This window comes from Solanum lycopersicum, chromosome 1 (assembly GCF_036512215.1).
Source record: "Solanum lycopersicum chromosome 1, SLM_r2.1".
NCBI lineage: Eukaryota > Viridiplantae > Streptophyta > Magnoliopsida > Solanales > Solanaceae > Solanum > Solanum lycopersicum.
The window spans coordinates 37,157,487-37,178,842 of record NC_090800.1 but is presented as its reverse complement, the minus strand read 5'-3'; the positions used below and the strand labels follow the sequence as shown (position 1 = coordinate 37,178,842).

General features: G+C 43.9%; 1 protein-coding gene across 1 annotated transcript; it reads left to right on the top strand.

The window, feature by feature from the left end:
- Nucleotides 1–12,176: 12,176 nt before the first annotated feature.
- LOC138341895 (uncharacterized) lies at nt 12,177–18,815 on the top strand. Its single transcript, XM_069294058.1, has 5 exons — nt 12,177–12,604; nt 13,162–14,587; nt 14,957–16,815; nt 17,060–17,777; nt 17,982–18,815. Exons 1-5 carry the CDS (start codon nt 12,177–12,179, stop codon nt 18,813–18,815), a joined length of 5,265 nt encoding a protein of 1,754 aa, XP_069150159.1.
- The last annotated feature ends 2,541 nt before the right edge of the window (nt 18,816–21,356 follow it).

Here is a 21,356-nt window from a genome sequence, read left to right as displayed (position 1 = left end):
ACTACCATTCTTAAAAAGACGATAAGTATTGGGTTGCCTCCCAACAAGCGCCTGATTTAATGTCGCGGCACGACTGGGGCCACTTGATTACTCAGACTTCATCAAGATGGTATGCCTCGATCACTTCATTCGCTGATTCAGCATGCCCGAGATAGATTTTTATGCGCTGTCCATTCACCTTGAACCGCACACCCTCCTTCGTTTCCAACTCAACTGCTCCATGAGGGAATAGTTGGATAACCATTTAAGGACAAGTCCATTTGGACTTGAGTTTGCCTGGAAACAAGCGCAATCTGGAATTGAATAGAAGCACTAAATCCCCGACCATAAACTCTTGTTTTTCAATTTTGTTGTCATGATACTTCTTCATCTTTTCTTTATATAGGGCTGAGCTTTCATAGTCTTCCAAGCGAAATTCATCAAGTTCATTCAACCCATTTAACCGTTGCTCTGCAGCTTCGCTCCAATCCAATTTTAACTTCTTCATAGCCCACATGGCTTTATGCTCTAACTCAACCGGAAGATGAAAAGCTTTCGCATATACAAGTTGGTATGGAGACATACCTATGGGAGTCTTATAAGCGGTCCGGTAGGCCCAAAGAGCATCATCAAGCCTCCTTGACCAATCTGTTCTACTAGCATTCACTGTTTTGGACAATATCTATTTGATCTCCCGATTCGATACCTCAACTTGCCCTCTAGTTTGGGGGTGGTAAGGAGTGGCCACATTATGGCGAACACCGTATTTCTCCAGTAACCCCTTGAACAATCTGTTGCAGAAGTGGGAGCCCCCACACTAATAATGGACCTTGGAGTGCCAAAATGGGAGAATATATTCTTTTTCAAGAATGCAGTGACACTCTTCCCTTCATTGTTTGCGAGGGATATGACTTCGACCCATTTAGATACATAATCAACTGCTACAAGAATGTACTTTATCCCATGAGAACTCACGAAAGGGCACATAAAGTCAATACCCCACACATCAAATAACTCAATCACAAGAATGAGTTTTAGAGGGAGCTCTTGCTTTCTTGAAATACCACCATCTCGTTGACATTTGTCACATGATTTAGCAAACCCATGAGCATCTTGATGAAGAGTTTGCCAATAGTAACCACATTGCAATATCTTGTGAGCGGTTCAGATACCACTGTGATGTCCGCCAACAGGTGAAGAATGGCATGCCTCCAATACACTCAACATTTCACATTCTGGCACACAACGCCAAATAAGCCCGTCGGCACAACTCCTATAAAAGTATGGTTCATCCCAAAAGAACTTTTTCACATCGTACATGAACTTTTTCCTTTGATGAAAGGACAAGTCTGATGGAACAATATCACTAGCCAGATAGTTCGCAAAATCTGCGAACCATGGAATCAAGTCTTTTGAAGCAGCCAATTCATGTTCATCAGGGAAAGTATCATCAATGTCAGTCTTATCCCCTAAATCTCTCATAACTTCATCCTCTAGACGAGACAAATGATCAACAACTTGATTTTCAGTCCTTTTCTATCCAGCACTTCAAAGTCAAATTCTTGCAGCAGTAATACCCAACGAATCAGCCTTGGTTTCGCATCTTTTTTCGCCATCAAATATCTCAATGCTGAATGGTCAGTATGCACTATAACTCTAGTACCTAGCAAATAGGAGCGAAATTTCTCAAAAGCAAAGACTACTTTGAGGAGTTCTTGCTCAGTCCCTGTGTAGTTCTTCTGGGCTTCATTTAGGGCTTTACTAGCATAGTAAATTGGGTGAAGGATTTTGTTTCTTCTCTGTCCCAATACTACACCAAGAGCCACCCCACTAGCATCGCAAATTACCTCAAATGGACAGTTCCAATCCGGAGAAATAATGATAGGCGCAAACACTAACTTCTCTTTTAGCTCACCGAATGCTTTCAGACAGGATTCATCAAAACAAAATTTACATTCTTTCTCCAGCAATTTGCACAATGGGTGTGCAATCTTTGAAAAGTCTTTGATGAATCTCCGATAAAAACCTGCATGCCCAAGAAAGCTTCTCACACCTTTCACAGAGATCGGCGGGGGAAGTCTCTCTATTACCTCAACTTTAGCTCGATCAACCTCTATGCCCTTTTCTGAAATGCGATGACCCAACACAATACCCTCTTTCACCATGAAATGACACTTTTCCCAGTTTAGTACCAAATTGAAGTCTTCACATATCCTAAGAACCTCAGATAAATTGGTCAAGCATCGGTCAAATGAATCATCAATCACAGAAAAATCATCCATAAAAACATCTATAGTATCCTCCACCATGTCAGAAAATATTGACATCATACATCTCTGAAAGGTTGCGGGTGCATTGCACAACCCCAACGGCATTCTTCTGAACCCAAAAGTCCCATATGGAAAAGTGAAAGTGGTTTTCTGTTGATCTTCTGGTGCGATAGAAATCTTATTATACCCCGAACACCCATCAAGAAAACAATACCACCCTTTTCCAGCAAGTCTATCCAACATCTGATCCATAAAGGGCATAGGAAAATGGTCTTTTTCAGTACATGAGTTTAGTTTACGGTAATCCATACACACCCTCCATCCAGTATCCAGTCTCATTGGAACAAGTTCATTCTTTTCATTGGGGACCACAGTCATTCCCCCTTTCTTAGGTACACACTGAACCGGGCATACCCAACTACTATCGGCGATTGGATAGATTACTCCAGCATCCAACCACTTGATAATTTCCTTCTTCCCAACCTCTTGCATAGGAGGATTCAAGCGTCCTGGTGCTCAATACTCGGTTTATGATCAGGCATGAATTGGATTTTATGAGAGCAAATACTAGGAGGGATCCCAATAATGTCCGCAATGGTCCACCCAATAGCTCTTTTGAACCTTTTTAGTACCTTCACCAAACTCTGAACCTGTTGTTCATCTAGGTCTTATGCAATCATTACCGGCAAAGTGTCATCATTTCCTAAGAATTCATACCTAAGATGAGGTGGGAGAGCTTTTAATTCAACTTTTGGAGCTTCCTCTATAGATGGTTTAGCGGGTGGGGACTCGCGATTCTTCATATCAAGCTCAAATTTCTTCGGTTTAAACCGAACATCACCTCGGTCAAGATCCGCGACTAATGACTCATACTCTTCAATGCAATCGCTATCAAAGTTCATTATCACTGCCGCTAATGCTTCGACACCTAGACGTTTTTCTATTTGTGTCTCAAAGGTCTCACCCATGTTGTAGGATATAGCAGATGCCGATTGGAGCTTACCACTCTGCCTCATGGACCTAAAAATATTAAAGGTCACTTTCTCACTGTTCAACCGAAATTTCATCTGCCCCTTTTCCATGTCTACTAAGGCTCTTCTCGTAGCTAGGAATGGCCTCCCAAGGGTAATAGGAACTTCAAAATCAACCTCACAATCAAGAATAACAAAATAGGCCGGAAAGATGAATGACTCCACTTTTACTAGCACATCATAAAGTATCCTTATGGGCCGTTTTACTGTTCGATCAGCCATCAGTAGCCGCATCGCAGTGGGCTTTGGGTCAACCAAACCCAACTTCTTGTAAATCGAGAGGGGCATGAGATTTATGCTTGCCCCCAGATCACATAATGCTTTCGCAAAATGTAATAGCCCGATTGTACAAGGAATAGTGAACGCACCCGGATCTTCTTTCTTTTGGACCAGAGATCTTGTAGCAATAGCACTACAACGCTGCATTCTATCATCATCCTCAAAAGTAACCGATCTTTTCTTTGTGACCAAATCTTTCATAAACTTGGTGTAACCGGGCATTTGTTCTAAAGCTTCTACCAAAGGGACATTGATAGAAAGTTGCTTCAACATTGTTATAAAACGCCGATATTTGCCATCCTCAGTCTTTTTCACTAATCTTTGAGGAAATGGGGGTGGTGGCCTAGGCATGGGAGTTACCTTTTTAGGCACTTCAGCATCTTCTTCACTGTTATCTTCTAAATTAGCATCAACATTTACCACTGTGTCAGAGTCTTTTGTCACCTCATTCTCATTAGATGGCATAGGTGGGTCAATGGTTTGCTTGCCACCGCGAGTAGTAATTTCCATTCAATGTCCATCATTTTTTGGATTTTGGACAGTGTTGCTAGGAAGAGTGCCCGGTTGCCGTGTGTTCACAGTTGCACATAATAGGGCCAATTGTAACTCAAGTTGCTTAATCGATATTGCATATGTATCAACTTTTTGCCAATACCCGCTAGATCATTCCTCAACTCTTTATTGTGCTCATCAATAGCATCGAACCTCCTCATCATTTTATGCAACATATCCTCAACTCGCGACATACTACCTCCACCATCCCTAAGAGTAACTTCACAATTTTGAGGAGGAACATAAGGTCCATTTCTGTCGTTTCTGTTACCATAGCTACCCCTGTTGAAGTTGTTGTCAGGATTGTAGTTTCCATCTCGGACATAATGACCCTCATGATTGTAGTTACCATAGTTCCGACCTTGGTTCCCTTGACCTTGGCGCCAATTTTCCTGATTAGAGCCTTGGGCACTTGGTCGGAAACCCCCCATCTGTTCATTTACTGCATAGGAATCCTCCTCATAATAACACTCATCGATTGGAGGTGGTGGTTTAGCCAAGTAGTTGACTGCATTAACCTTTTCTGCACCCCCAGTGACATGTTTTAGTACCAACCCAAGCTCAGTTCTCATCTAAGCCATTTCTTCACGAATATCATTTGTGCCTGGGTTGTGAGTGGACTGCACTGCGAAGGTGTTTCTCCCTGTATCGGACTTCCTAGTACTCCAAGCTTTGTTGTTACGGGATATTTTCTCTAATTTCTCAGCAATCTCAGCATAAGGGCATTCTCCATAAGATCCACCTGCTATAGTGTCCAACACCGCTTTATTGTTATCATCCTGTCCCCTATAGAAGTATTCCTTTAGTGACTCATCATCAATATGGTGATTTGGGACACTTCTCAAGAATGAGGTGAATCTAACCCAAGAACTACTAACTGACTCTCCTGGTAGTGCCACAAAGTTATTCACCCTGTCTTTGTGGTTTAATTTCTTGGAGACCGGATAGTAGCTTGCTAAGAAGACATCCCGTAGTTGGTTCCAAGTGAAAATGCAGTTGTATGGGAGCTCAGTAAACCACATAGCAGCCTCTCCCATCAGTGAGAGAGGAAACACTCTGAGACCTATTACATCTAGATCCAAATCAGGCCTCCCTACACAACTTTTACACACTGCCCTTACCTTAGCTATATGGGCATGTGGATCCTCAGAAGGTAGCCCTGAAAACAAACCTCTAGCAGTGAGCATTTGCATCAGACTACTAGTTACCACAAAAGTGTGGCCTGTGGGTAGAGGAGGCAAAACCAGTGGCCCATCCGAATCTGCTATGTTATCATAGCCTCTGTAGTAGGCTTGGGGCCGTGGAGCGGGATTCTGTCCCCTCTGTTGATGTTCACCCGGACCATCGGGTAACATCTGACCATGAACATCAGCCGGAGCTGGGATGTTCTGGTTTGGATCCTTATCATTGATTCCCAAATTACGATTCATGTTTCACAGTGTACGCTCTAGCTCGTGATCGTAGGGGAACAACGTTCTCTTCCTCTCCGTGTATTTGGCATACAAGAAGGATAGTTCTGAAAAGAAATCAAAAACAATAAAACAAAGTAAAATCAAGAAAATATCAACTAAACTATAGTAAGAAGTTCAAGTTAATCTAAAAGCTAAATTCCCCGGCAACGGCGCCAAACATACTACAGAGGCTATGATAACATAGCAGATTCGGATGGGCCACTGGTTTTGCCTCCTCTACCCACAGGCCACACTTTTGTGGTAACTAGTAGTCTGATGCAAATGCTCACTGCCAGAGGTTTGTTTTCAGGGCTACCTTCTGAGGATCCACAGACCCATATAGCTAAGGTAAGGGTAGTGTGTAAAAGTTGTGTGGGGAGGCCTGATTTGGATCTAGATGCAATAGGTCTCAGAGTGTTTCCTCTCTCACAGACGGGAGAGGTTGCTATGTGGTTTACTGAGCTCCTATACAACTCCATTTTCACTTGGAACCAACTACGGGATGTCTTCTTTGCACGCAACTATTCGGTCTCCAAGAAATTAAACCACAAAGTACAACATGACGGACCTCATGAGGGTCCGTCATATCCACGACGAGCCGTCATCTAGCCCATCGTGTGATACAGTTTAAATATCACTAACACACTACTTTAAATGTTTTATGTTGTATCGGCTTGCTTGTCTTGTTTGACATCACTCGTACTAATAGTGATCCTTTGCAGGTACTATCTACTATGGCACCCAAGCAAGACCGAGCCTACGCACGCGGGCAATCCAAGTCTGTTGCCCCGTTTGCACGCTTGATTATCGGGTCTGATGATGAGCGAGACCCGGAATATGTGCCCCCAGGCACTTCCGCACCTTCCCCTGCTGCACGTGCCCCCAGAGCCACACCCAAGACGGTGGCGACCGGCGTAGTGACTGCCTCTCAGTCTGATGAGTAGCGCACACTGACCGGCACACCCTCTGGGTCAGCCACAAACGAGGAAGGAGAGTCTGGCTCCTTAGGAGTATCCTGGTCTGAGGAAGCTTCAGGCTCATTTGAGGTTCCCGCACCCGCCACTGCTGCAGCATCGGCCTCGTCTGATGAGGCTGACAATTCAGAATCCACATCCGGTGCACCAGCCCAGGTCCCCACCCCAGCCTCTGACCAGCCAAATCGGTGGTGCGTCGAAGGCCAGTTTCAAGTTTACTCCGACGCAAAATTCCTTACTGATAAAGGGGTAATGACTCGGACACTCACCTTGGAGCGGTGGGTACTTACAGGGAGTCTCCCATCGATACCGGAGATCCATAACATATTCACCAGGCATCGCTTAGAGTGGACAGCCCGTCCGTTTGAACGATACAGCGAGGAAGTGGTCCGAGAGTTCTATGCATCCTACGTAGCGACTCTCCGATCACAGATTGATAGGCGGGTTGATCCCGCTAAACAGGCCCCACTGGAGCAGGTTCGAGTCCGGGGCGTGCAGGTTGACATTTCCCTACCAGCTATCCGCCGGTTCCTATACGGCGAGAGTGCATATGCTAAGCGGACCCCCCACACTGCCGAGTTTGACTACCGCTGGCAGATCGTGAAGGATGGCCAGTTCTTGCGCGAGCAGGCACTGAGAGAGACCACCAAGAGGTGGATGGCCCTACATCTATCAGTCGATGGAGAGGGTGAAGATTAGGTCACTGAGCCGAAGGTGGCCATCAAGAAGTCCAACCTCACGTTCGTCGCGAAGTTCTTGTGGCTGCTCGTCCGTCACTGCCTTTCCCTCACAGCTGCTGATAACATCATCACTTGGGATCGAGCAGTGTTGATAGCGGCGATGATAGCCGGATTCGAGGTCGACTTCGCATGGCTTCTCCAGGCAGTTATGCACGAGAGGGCATTCAAAGTCACTACTACCTACCCCTTCCCGTGTATGATTTTTGCTCTTTGCAGGACCGCAGGTGTGCCTATATGGCATATAGATCAGTTGAAGACCCCACATGGCACCATTGACATCGGCCTCATCAGAGACGAGGCCAATGAGTTGGCCCCACGTCGAGGGCCCCGTCCAGAGCTGCCACCACTTGCTGATGATCTTGCAGACACGGTGGCCCAGGCCCTCACCGCTACACAGGCGTCCACTGACACTACCCCGGTCGAGTCTATCCCGGGTAGTAGCGCAGCCCCAAGCTCATCTCGCACAGCTCCTCTACTGTTACCGGCCCCGCTTTCTAGGGTCCAAAAATTGGAGGCACAAATGGCCACCCTTCTGCATCATATCCAGCCATTGATGCAGAAGGCTATTACTGATTCTGAAGCGCGTATGGAGAGGAAGATGCAGCGCAAGATTACTGAGGTTCACCAGCGCCTCGATACATTTGAGTTGAGAGTGTTAGCCTGTCCAGCCCCTCCTGTAGATGTGTCGACTCTCCAGGCTTTAGTCGACAGTCTTCGTGCAGACATCGACACGATCCTAGAGGCGAGAGTGTCGGAGCCTGTCGAGCCTGTTGAGGGCACTGTATTGGCGGCCCTGTTTGCTACGTCAGAACTTCCCCCACCTTCCCTGAGAGAGAGTGCCAAGAGGCGGAGGGGTCGATCAGAGGATGAGGCTCGAGCAAGGAAGAAGGAGCGCCGAGAGATGGAGGCCGCGAGGAGAGCCTCACTTGCTGAGGCGGAGGCACACCACATCAGAGCATCGCAGATAGCGGCTGGGGCGTCTAGCTCCCGCACTGTAGAGACAGCAGGAGGCCCTACTGATGGTGCGGTTATTGCTGAGGACATCACTAAGGGTGTCCAGATTGCTGAGGACACCACTGAGGGTGTCCATAGTGCAGAGGATGTGGGTTCTGGGAAACCAGACCCACCAGCTTGTTGATCGACGGCGCTATGCGCCACAGGTTTGCTTCACCTACCCCTCTAATCTTAAGATTTTTTTATGCATTGGGGACAATTGCATGCTTTTTTTTGTTGGGGGTGGGGTAAATGGATAGTGAATGTTAGGGTGAAGTCTGAGTAGCCCAACTCACTATCGTGTTTTGGGATTTTCTTGCTTGTGTTCTTTTTCCCCAAAAGACTGATTACTTTTTTTGTTGAACTGGCACGTTATATCTTTTGTACATAGTTTAACTCTAAAGCATGATGGCTAAAATGATATCCCGATAAAACTGGAATATGTTGCATGAAAAGGCGTAGTAACTGATAATTGTGTGGCTCTAAACATGAAATAGAGTTACACCATTGCACTACCCTAAATCTTCAAGTCAAACTAGGTGTCTGATAATCTAGCATAGTGATGAGATGTCAAGTGAGTGTGAGGAAAGTTGAATAGTCCACTACTGATACTAAGCTAGAACTTGCCTGGTTAGTCCTGCTAAAAGTAAGCTGTAACAGACAATTAGGAAAGGATCATAGGACCTTATTCAATATAGCCCATTTCTAGCCTAAATAAAAGAAACCAAATGAAAGTTATCCTTCTTTGATCCAAATAATTTGTGCTTAAAATTAGACCTTTCTTTTTCACCCCAACTGATCTTTTCTGGGAACAATATGTTGGCTCTGGTCCCTCTTTGGACATGTGCACCTCAGCTTATGCCAAAAGCATAAGTTAAGGGTGGCTAATGTATAAACAACCTTCATTATGGCCCTGACCCGACTTTGGGTATTGTGTACCTTGACTCATGGCAACGCCATGAGTTGAGGGTGGCTGTTTTGAGGAATGCTCTGGAAAGTGGGGTTGAAAGAACAAAGAGAGAGAAAGAACAAAAGTAAAGTGACTCAAGAACTCTTTGAAAAAAAAAAGAAATATTCAAGAATTACAAAGAAGAAAAGAAAAGAGTCACTTACACAAACGAAGAAAGAAGGGAAATACCAAGGTGAAAGAATAGGAGAAACTGGGCGAGATAAAGTGATAGAAAGCGGAAGGTTTAGCCGATATGTCAAGGAGGGCAAAAAGTCACTAAAGTATACCTAAATATACCCTACCTGACTCTGAGCCTACGTTACAAGATAAAAAAGTCCTATCGTGATCCTGAGGGTTGTATAGCGAACTTAAGGCAATGAAAATAAGGGCAAGCTTATGGCAATAGGTATGAATGAGTGTGACTTTGTTCTGAGAGCGAGTGTTGAAATGTAATCCCTATACTCAAACTGAAATCATTGTGTGAAAAATGAGGATTTTGTTCTAAAGTGAGGACACTAATTGCAATACCGGAATTGTGAGAAATTGAAGAGGATAGGTGTTAGTGCATGGTGAGTCTGTGACATGTTCGAATCCCACAAAATTCAAGCCTAATAGTGATAGCATGCATAGATTTGATGAGATTAATCGGGATTGATAAGCCAAATGATTGCAAAGGATACAACATGAATACTATTGTACAAAGATTGTGTAGTGAGTCATAGTGCGTCGCTTGAGGACAAACAACGAATTTAAGTTGAGAGTGTTAATATACCGTGGTTTCACAGTATAATTAATACTTTTTCCTTAAGTTTAGTGTGTCCGACAGCCTTGTTTGTGCTAAGTTTGATATAAGTTTCTCTTTGTTTTGCAGGAAATCTGTCCAAAGCTGAATGCAGAGATTTTGAGAGAAAATTGCAGAAGAGACCACCTACAGAGCTTATGACGGTCCGTCATGCTTGTGACGGTCCGTAGGTGGCAGCGTAGAGAAGCTGCTGAAGGAAGATGGAGAAGTCTGACCAAGTGTGGGATTACGAAGCTTGTGACGATCCGTCATGGCTATGACGGTCCATCCTGCAGGTTCGTCGTGAAGATCAGAGAAGTGATCCCAGTACCTTGATTCCAAGAGTTGAAGTATTTTGAAACGAGACCCTCGATGGACCGTTGTGCCTACGACGGTCCGTCACACTTACCGTTGAGGGGAATGAAGAAAGCAGCAGAAGAATTGCACCAAGTATGGGACGACGGAGTACACGACGGTCCGTCATGACCACGACGGTCCGTCGCGTGGTCCGTCGACCCAGCCGCGTTTTGGCAGATTTTTAGTAATTAGAATCCTTGTTTAATTAGTTTTTTTTATTTTTTATAAATAGTTCGAAAAACCTCATTTTTGAGGTTAGACTCTGTGAAATTAAACATCATATTATTAGACTTTCTGTTTTGAGTGTTTGATTGTTAGAGATTCTTACAAGTGATTTTTGGTGATTAATCAAGCAAATTTTTGGACTTTATTCTTTCTCATTGAAGTAAGTACATGAATTCTTGTTTAACATATTTGAATATTGTGTTTATGGCTATAAGGAACTAAACTCCATAACTAGGGTTGTGGGAACCATAGGCAAATAATGAGATAAACCCTAGCTAAAATAACAATTCTAGAATAGTGTCTTGCATGTATTAATAATTCTTTCGCTTACAAGTCTTTTTAACGGATGATCAACGTTAGAACTCGCCTTAATCCTACTTGCCGGACCAAGGAGGTAGATAATAGGAAAAGGATTATTAACATAGATTTAGTGTATACTATCTAATAGGCTAGTATTGATTGGTACGAGGTAATAACTTAGTCAAATATCGAATACGATGCTTAATATGAGGTAAGGATAAGGGTTAGGAAAGCAACACACGTAGCCGGACCAAGGTGCGGAGTGAGATTTTCTAGATGCCGGACCAAGGATTTAGAAATACATAACTTATCACTTTGCATGCAAGATACTAGGAAAGAATAGTTATAGTTAAAATTATAAAGTTATGAACCTGTGGGGAACACGTAAACCCTAGTTACTTTGATTACTTGATTAAAACCCAACATTAAAAGTTGTAAGTGTTTATTTCAAGTTCGTTAGTTATTTTTGCTCATTAGGAAATACAAACCCCCCTTTTTATGCTTTTACTTTCAAAGGGAGTCATCAACCGAACAATAGTAATAACAAGTTGAAGTTAAGTCTAGACTATTTTCCTCATGGGAACGATCCCTACCTCACTAGTTGGGTTATTTACTTGACGCGACTGCTTTACTTCTCATTTGAGAAAGAAGTTTGAGCGTATCAGTGACGTCACAAGAATTAGCTGACACAAGGGCTTGTCTGGCTGCGTTTGGACACTACTCTGGATGACCAGATGAACATCTTACGAGCCGTACCAACATCTTCCAAAGCTGCGTTCGTTGAGCCATTCGTGTTCACCAGCAAGTGCATTATCCGAGAAGAAGTGGAGAAGGCCAGAAGAGAAGCTGGATCATTGACCCTTTAACTCCCCTGCGTGGGATTGATTTTATATGTGTACTTGCACTACATCCCCTTCCTATGATTTATCCCGTTTGATTTTGATTATGTAATGAATGTTGTGATATCTAGTGAAATTTGTTTCGGGGGTACAATTACTTGTTAAATGGCGCAATACATCCTTCAATTCGTTAGGCCTACCCTTGGCACAAAAGGGTCACGTGCATGTTTAGGACGTGATATATGTGTGTCTAACTGTTTATGTGCTATGTTGTAATGAACGAGGATATCATTAACTCACTCCTATCCAGAAATTTCCAAAATATACAGAAGCCACTATTGCAAAATGTCCGACCAAAGTTTTCGAGTCTTAAGTTTCTCACCCAAAAAAGATCTCCTCCTACACCACAAATCCTAAACACTGTTCCATCGTCTCAGGAAAGGCAAAATTATAGCTATGGAAAAGGGAAAGAACATCCAGATGGAACTCACTGAAGAAGAGCTACAGAGAAGGATCAAACGAATCACTCAGGAAATCCAAAAGGCCAAGGAAGAAGGGCTCAGAGTTGACATGGCCATAGCAATTTACAAAGCTACAGCCGTGACATTGGACGAGGATTTCGCATCGCAGATAAAAAGAAAGAAAGAGATTGAGATGGAAACCGAAAGCTTGAGGGAAAAGTTGGACATGCTTCATTTGAAGGTGCATGAAGGAAAGGCGAGAGAGGCAAAGATAGATGTGGAGACCGCCGTTCTATTAGCCAAAAGTGCGTCAGTTGATAAGGAATTGACAATCCATAGCAAATTGAAGGGTGGAAAATACCTCGCCTTTGAACAGGGAGCAGACAACAATGGCCCCGACAACGCTCACCCCGAATTGACTGAGTAAGACGACAAGGAGGAAATCGTTTACAAGCCTCCATTTCTGGGTCATCTAAAAAGAGGAGAGTGACGCTGCAATCAAAAGAAAAATGACTAACGTGTCATTGTCACAGTATCTTTTAAGAATTCCAATGTTGTCTTTCAATTCCCCTATAACCGTAATGAAAGAAGAAATGAAAATATTTTCTCAGAATACTCAAACTACGTTGGGCCTAAATTCTCCTTGTGAGATACGTAGGAAGCCTTTCCCGGCCCGGCCCCTACTTTTAAAAAAATTCATTCTCCTTCATTTTATGAAAGATACGAAAAATCAAATCAACATACATCAAAAGCAGCTGCAAGAAGACCGTAGCTCAACGTGATTTAGCCTTCACAAGACAGCGTAAAAAAAACAAGCAAATTCCTGCTTGTTAAAAAATGAATTCCCATCCTCATTCGTGGATTAAAGATATCCTCAAACAAAGCAACTTGTGTGTTTTTCTACTCTCTGTGTGATATTATGCATTTTGTACTCCAAATATGCACTAACAAATTTGTCTTTGAGTTGTTTCATCTCTCAGGTACCCTTTCACTGATCTGTGTCGATCAAAGCTGGCAGATCATCCTTACTTCACCAGATCGAAAGGTCCTACAGATTCCTTCCCTAGACCGAATTCAGACAAAGGAAAGATGGTTATGGGAGACAACAACGACGAAGTGCGTCTTACTGACGTTGTGGTGGCTCAGCCCACTGTAGTGGAACAGAATGAATTGATCATTCAACTGATGCAACAGATTGCTGAAATGAAAGTTGAAATGCAACGGAGACAGGATGCGCCTCCACCTGGATTTGGTACTAATATTGATGATGCAAGACCTCCGGTCTACTTCCCTTCATCAAACATAGATCCAACTCAGAACCAGCCTTCTACACCTGTGCATAATCCGTCTGTGATAGACCTAACAACCCAAAACCCCCAATACGCTTCTGCATCGTACCAAACTCCTTCACCTCTTCCAAATAACCACCCTCAAATACCACCCCATCCTCAGAATACTCAAACTGCCCCACCGCCACAAAATCAAAACCAAACTCAAACTTCCTTCAATAACCAAGCATTTCATCCCCATTTGAGTCAGAACACCAATCCTCAGGCCTACCCACAAAACTACCAGACCGCCCAAAACGTTCCAAGTCCCTCTATAGCTCCACTCCTCCCAAAAAGATCCACCTTCCAAGTTCCCGTTCTTGCCGAGCACGAGGTGCACGGTGCTGAGTTGGATCACTATGAAGAACAAGAAAGAGAAAGGAAGGCAAAAGAAGAAGTGAAGATCGATATAAAAGAGGAAATCAAACGGGCTATGAAAGAGCTGCAGTGCATCCCAGACGTCGTCGGACTTAGCTACGCAGAATTGTGCATCCATCTTGATTTGAACCTTCCAGAAGGTTTTAAAATTACGAAGTTTGACACCTTCGGAGGAGTAGGCAACCCTATGGCGCATTTGAGAGCGTATTGTGACCAGCTCGTGGGAGTTGGTAGGGATGAGGCCTTGTTGATGCGGCTTTTCAGCCGAAGTCTGTGTGGGGAGGCCCTCGAGTGGTTTACTTCACATGAAACCAGGCAGTGGCCCAGTTGGAATGCATTGGCTAAAGACTTCATTGACCGATTCGCCTACAATGTTGAAATAGTGCCCGATCGGTATTCTCTAGAGAAGATGAAGCAGAAACCAACTGAAAGCTATAGGGAATTTGCCTATAGGTGGAGGAAAGAAGCGGCGAGGGTAAGGCCGACCATGACCGAGAAAGAGATTTTGGAAGTGTTCGTGCGGGTACAGGAGCCAGAGTACTATGATCGAATCATGTTGCTGGTCGGAGCTAAATTTGCCGAGATAGTCAAAGTTGGTGAGACTATCGAAGATGGTCTAAAATCGAGGAAGATAGTCTGTGTATCCGCGTCACCTGGGTCTTCAGGATTGATAATAAAGAGAAGAGAGGAAGTTGTCGCTGTCTCGTACGGGGGAAGAAAAACCCCTAGAAACCCGTCACATTCCCAAGATCGTTCGAGGCCCTCCCCAAAGTCTCACCGATCCTACTACCCACAATCCAATCATCCTAATAACCACAATACTGCCCCCGCCTATCCAAATGCCCAAATTTGGTCGTACCAAAGTCCATCCCCTAATCTCCAAAATTTTTCTCCCATATACCCAAATTACCCTTAACCATACCAGATTCCATCCCCTTATCAAAATATTGCTCCCAACTGTGCCAATGTACAGTCGAGCTACCGAGAACCTCCGCCCACTTATCAAGTCCAAGCTCCATTTTATCAGAACCCCCTCCCGAATTACCAAGCTCCAATGCCAAATTTCTAGACAAACCCTTACCCCCGAAGCCAAGCTCCTCGTCCAAATACCCGAAATTATCAGCTGGTGCCTCCCCCTCAGCAAAGCGGTTATGATACTTCCCGTCCAAGATTTAAAAAAAGGCCTTCAAGGAACTTTACCACACTTGCTGAAAGCCGGACCAAATTATTTGAGAGGCTAGCCGCAGCTGGATACATCCACCCTGTGGGGCCCAAACCCGTGGATGTCAACTCAAAGTTCTACAGGCCAGATCAAAGGTGTGCTTATTATTCCAATAGTGTTGGGCATGACACGGAAGATTGCATCAACCTTAAGCAAAAAATCCAAGACCTGATCGATCAGGAGGTAGTTTCACTTCAACCGGCGGCGCCAAACGTCAATACAAATCCGTTGCCGAATCTTGGAGGTGGCAACCTTAATATGATTGAAACAGATGAAGACGGGTGTGGAACAAAGATGATTACCCCTATTTTGCATGAGGACTTGGAAAGGGTTGTCGCTTCTTTAAGCGTCAAGGAAAGGAGGGAGTTTGTTATTCTGACACCTGCAAAGGTTGTTGCCTTGGTGCCTTCGGAAACTCTTGTTAAGCCCAAATTTGTCATTGAGACCGCCGTGGCCCAAGTCATTACCAGGTCCGGAAGGTGCTACACTCCTGATGAGCTTGCTCTCGGAGGAAAGAAGAAGGACCATGCTAATAGGTCGATAAGCGAGGGGGAAGCAGAAGAGTTCTGGAGAAGGATGCAACCGAAGGACTATTCCATCGTCAAACATTTAGAGAAGACTCCGACTCAGATCTCTGTGTGGGCCCTGCTGATGAGATCTCAGTCCCACAGGCAGGCCTTAATGAAAGCTCTTGATGATACATACGTACCCTCAGGTACAAGTAGTGATAATGTGGCTGCCATGATTCATCAAGTCATTCGGGGGCACCGGATCAGCTTTTGTGATGATGAGTTGCCAGTCGAAGGAAGATCCCACAACAAAGTACTACACATTACCGTGATATGTCGTGGAAAGGTTGTCAATTATGTTTTGATAGATGATGGATCCGGTTTGAATATTTGCCCATTGTCGACGTTGAGGGAACTAAATTTTGATGTTGGGAAACTGGAGCAGAATCAGGTCAATGTAAGGGCGTTTGATGGTGTGCAAAGAGACACCTTAGGGGCAGTGACTTTGACCCTTCAAATGGGCCCCGCGGAGTTCAGTGTGCAATTCCAAGTATTGGACATAGACACTAGCTACAACTTTCTTTTGGGAAGGCTGTTTATCCACATGGCTGGAGCCGTCCCCTCTACTCTCCATCAAATGATGAAGCTTGTATGGAAAAATGAAGAGTTAGTGATTCACGGCAAGGGAAGTCGCTCAGGCAAGATGGTGTCGGTCATTGATGAGATGCCGCAAGGCGCAGAGTTTTACATGGTGGAGCTGGTGAATGCCACCAACGAGGATTTGGCCCTTAACTCCATGCAAGTCGTATACAAAATTATAGCCACGGTGATGCTGCAAAATGGGTTCGAGCCAGGTTTCGGATTGGGAAGAGATTCCCAAGGAATTATTGAGCCTGTTCCGGTCCTTGTTAAAGGATCTAGATATGGTTTGGGGTATATCCCCACAGATGACGACGTGAAGATGAAGAAGAAAAGGGATCAAGAGTTGGCTAAGCCGATCCCGCATCTGTATCAATCCTTTCCCATCCGGGAGTATGCCGAGCCTGAAGACTTTGGGGAAGGAATCTGTGGCCTTTTCAAGGAGATCAACGCCATCATCGAGGAGGAGGCTGAGCCAGCTGGCATTCGTGATGCTGAACCAGGGGAGATGCTGCAACATTGGACGTCCACGCCAATCCTGATGTCCCGAACTCTGTGGTAGAAAGGAGTTACTTTGTGTATACCAAAATCGGTGGTCGTCCGGAAGAGGCCCGAGACCAACAATTTCTGCATTTTTCTTTATTTTCAATGTTGTTGTGAAATTTAAAAAGCGACATGGCCCTGTTCCATGACCCAAGATTGCACTTTGTTTGATTTAAATGAAAGCCTCCTTATTTTGACTTTGTTTATTTGATTGCTTGTTATATTTTACTTTCCTGATTTTTTCTGTTTATGATTTCAGTAACGTAAGTTACAAACCTACCAATGTCATGTCATGTCATGAGATAAGTGAGCAAAATGAGGCAAATGACGATGAGGTCGACGACTACGACGAAGAAAGTGGGGAACTGGACTATGTGGTAGAAGAATTTCGACAGTTCGAGAATCAACATAAACCAAATCTGGAGGAAACAGAGACGGTGAATTTGGGAGATTCAAAATGTGTCAAAGAGGTTAAGATCAGCACTCACCTGAATGAAACTCAGAAGGAGAGCCTGGTTCATTTACTTACCGAATACAGCGATGTGTTTGTTTGGGAGGTCGGTGACATGCAGGGGTTGAGTACTGATGTCGTATCTCATAAGATGCCTATCAACCCAGGGTTCAAGCCGGTGAAGCAAAAGACTCGGAAGTTCAAGAATGAATTGAGTTTGAAGATTAAGGATGAAATCACCAAGAAGATAGAGTCTCGATTGGTAGAAGTAACGCAATATCCCACCTGGTTGGCGCATGTCATTTCGGTCGCCAAGAAAGATGGAAAAATCAGGATTTGTGTTGATTACAGAGATCTAAACAAGGCTAGTCTAAAGGATAATTTTCCGTTGCCAAATATCCATATTCTGATTGACAACTGTACCAAACATGAGATGCAGTCATTTGTGGATTGTTATGCGGGTTATCACCAGATTTTGATGGATGAAGAAGAAACGGAGAAAACGGCCTTCATCACACCTTGGGGGGTATATCACTATAGGGTGATGACGTTCGGTCTCAAGAACGTCAGTGCTACTTACATGAGAGCCATGACGACTATTTTTCATGACATGATTCACAAGGAAATTGAAGTGTACGTGGACGATGTCATAATCAAATCCCGCGAGAGTTCAGATCATTTGACACACCTGAGAAAATTCTTTTAACGTTTGCATCGGTACAACTTGAAGCTAAACCCCGCCAAATGTGCTTTTGGAGTCCCAGCTGGGAAGTTGTTGGGGTTTATAGTCAGCAGAAGAGGTATTGAGCTCGACCCTTCCAAGATCAAAGCGATTCAAGAGTTACCTCCGCCGAAAACGAGAAAAGAGGCGATGAGTTTCTTGGGGAGACTAAACTATATCAGACGGTTTATAGCACAATCAACAGTAGTGTGTGAGCCTATTTTCAAGTTGTTGAAGAAAGATGCCCCGACTAAGTGGACTGAGGAGTGCAAGACCGCTTTCGACGCTATCAAAAGCTATTTGTCTAATCAACCAGTATTGGTTCCTCCGCGAGAAGGGAGTCCTTTGTTGCTGTATTTGTCTATTTCAGATAACGCCTTTGGATGTGTACTTGGTCAACACGACGAGACAAGGAAGAAGAAAAGGGCTATCTACTACATAAGCAAGAAATTTACTCCGTACGAGTCTCGCTACACTTTGCTGGAGAGAACATGTTGTGCTCTGACGTGGCTTGCCCAGAAGCTAAGACACTATTTGTCATCGTATACTACATATCTTATCTCCAGGATGGATCCATTGAAGTATATTTTCCATAAAGCGATGCCAACCGGGAAGTTAGCTAAATGGAAAATGTTGTTAAGTGAGTTTGATATCGTGTACGTGACTCAGAAGGCAATAAAGGCACAAGCTTTGGCTGATCATCTTGCAGAAAATCCCGTTGACGAAGAATATGAACCTCTCAAGACATATTTTCACGATGAAGAAGTGTCATTTGTGGGTGAAGATATATCTGAAGCTTATCCAGGTTGGATATTGTTCTTCGATGGAGCGGTGAATCACTAGGGTATAGGAGTTGGAGCAGTCTTGGTATCAGAATCTGGTCAGCATTATCCTATGGCGGCTAAACTGCGCTTCAACAGCACAAACAACATGGCTAAATACGAAGCTTGTGTTCTTGGTTTAAAAATGGCCATCGACATGAATGTTTGCGAGTTGCTGGTTATTGGAGATTCAGACCTTTTGATTCATCAGGTTCAAGGTGAATGGGCTGTGAAGAACCCGAAAATTGTACCTTACGTACAGTACGTGCAAAATCTATGCAAAAGGTTCCTCAAGATCGAGTTCAGACATACTCCCAGAATACAGAATGAATTAGCTGATGCTCTTGCCACCATCGCTTCAATGATCAAACATCTGGATACTGATTACATCGACCCGCTGGATATAGATTTGATGGAACATCCAGTCCATTGTTCACACGTTGAATCAGAACCAGATGGTTTGCCTTGGTATTTCGACATAAAGAGGTACCTGGAGTCTGGGACATATCCAGAAGATGCTACATCTAATCAGAAGAAGTCGATACATCATATGGCTCTCAATTTCTTTCTGAATGGAGAAGTATTGTATAGGAGGACTCCAGATTTGGATCTGTTAAGATGCGTGGATGCTGCTGAAGCTGTGAGGCTTATTGAACAGATACATGCTGGAGTTTGTGGTACACACATGAATGGACTTACTTTGGCGACAAAAGTTCTTCGAGCTGGTTATTTCTGGATGACTATGGAGAATGGCTGTTGCAAATTCGTGCAAAAATGCCACAAATGTCAAGTACACGGCGATCTGATACGGGTGCCACCTCACGAACTCAATGCTATGAGTTCGCCTTGGCCATTTGTAGCTTGGGGAATGGATGTCATCGGCCCTATAGAGCCAGCCGCTTCTAATGGACACAGGTTCATTTTGGTTGCCATTGATTATTTCACCAAGTGGGTGGAAGCAGCCTCTTACAAGTCGGTAACCAAGAAAGTGGTGGCCGATTTTGTCCGCAACAACCTAATATGAAGATTTGGAGTTCCAGAATCCATCATTACTGATAACGGTGCAAATTTCAACAATCATTTGATGAAAGAGATATGTGAACAATTTAAGATTATTCACCGGAGGTCAACTTCTTATCGCCCTCAAATGAACGGAGCTGTAGAGTCCGCCAACAAGAATATCAAGAAGATTTTGAGGAAAATGAGGGACAAACAGCGAGGTTGGCATGAAATGTTGTCATATGCTCTGCTAGGTTATCGAACGACGGTCAGAACATCGACTGGGGCTACTCCATACTTGCTAGTATATGGAACAGAAGCAGTCGTACCTGTTGAAGTCGAGATACCGTCATTGAGGATCATCCAAGAAGCTGAGTTAAGCAACGCTGAGTGGGTTAGCAAACAGATTGATCAACTAGCTTTGATTGATGAGAAGAGAATGGTCGCCATTTGCCATGGCCAGTTGTATAGATAGAGAATGACTCGCGCTTTTCACAAAAGAGTAAGAGCCAGGAATTTTGAAGTTGGTTAGTTGGTTCTTAAGCGTATTTTTCCTCATCAAGACGAGTACAAAGGAAAGTTCGCACCAAACTGGCAAGGTCCGTACATGGTTCGTAATGTACTATCGGGAGGTGCTTTGGTTTTGGCGGAGATGGATGGCACTGTATGGCCCAAACCTATCAACTCAGATGCTGTCAAGCGATACTATGCGTGAAGTTTCGCTTTACATTTTTCTTTCATTTACTTGTAATCGTTCTGTTTGATTGTATTTGTTCGATTTGAATTATTATCCCTCTTGTAACGAACTACGTCTGACCTGAATTCTCTAGAACGAGATACGTAGGCGGCCTATGTCGGCTTCGGTCACCCCATTTACCCCCTTTATTATTTCTTTTGATTTGAACTACGTTCGACCTGAATTCTCAAGAATGAGATACGTAGGCGGCCTTTGTCGGACTCGGTTGGTTTCTTTGTAAAATTTATTCTTCTTAACCTTTAAGGGGAACTACGTTTGACCTGATTCCTACCTCAACGAGATACGTAGGCGCCACAAGGGCTCGGTCATATATCTCGTAAGATTTCTATTCCCCTCTACAATAGATACTGGGACAGAATTTTTTAGAGGGACTCAAAAATTCTTAAGAAGAAGCCTTCTCTTCAGCAAGTCAAACTAAAGGCATTTCGAGATTGGCGATTTGGACAGAATTTTTCAGAAGATCTCAAAAATTCCGCGATCTGTTTGGTTACGATGGAGAGATGAGCAAGATAGTAAACTGGGACAAAAATTTTGAGAATGGCCTCAAGATTTCTTCATAGGGTCTTCCCTACAAGTCCGGAATACCTCTGAAACTCATCAGCAAGTGTCAGATTCAAAGGAGCTTAAAAAGCCTGTTATGACATGACTTGGCAGCGACTTTTTCAACATACTATTTCTTAAAGATTTCTCTTTTCTTTTAAAAATTTTCCCTCTTATGTTTCATTTGTTTTGGCGTAAGATATCTTTTCTTATCTATCAAGAGTCGGAAAATCAGGGAAATCAACCGGAGATATCAAGACCAGGAGC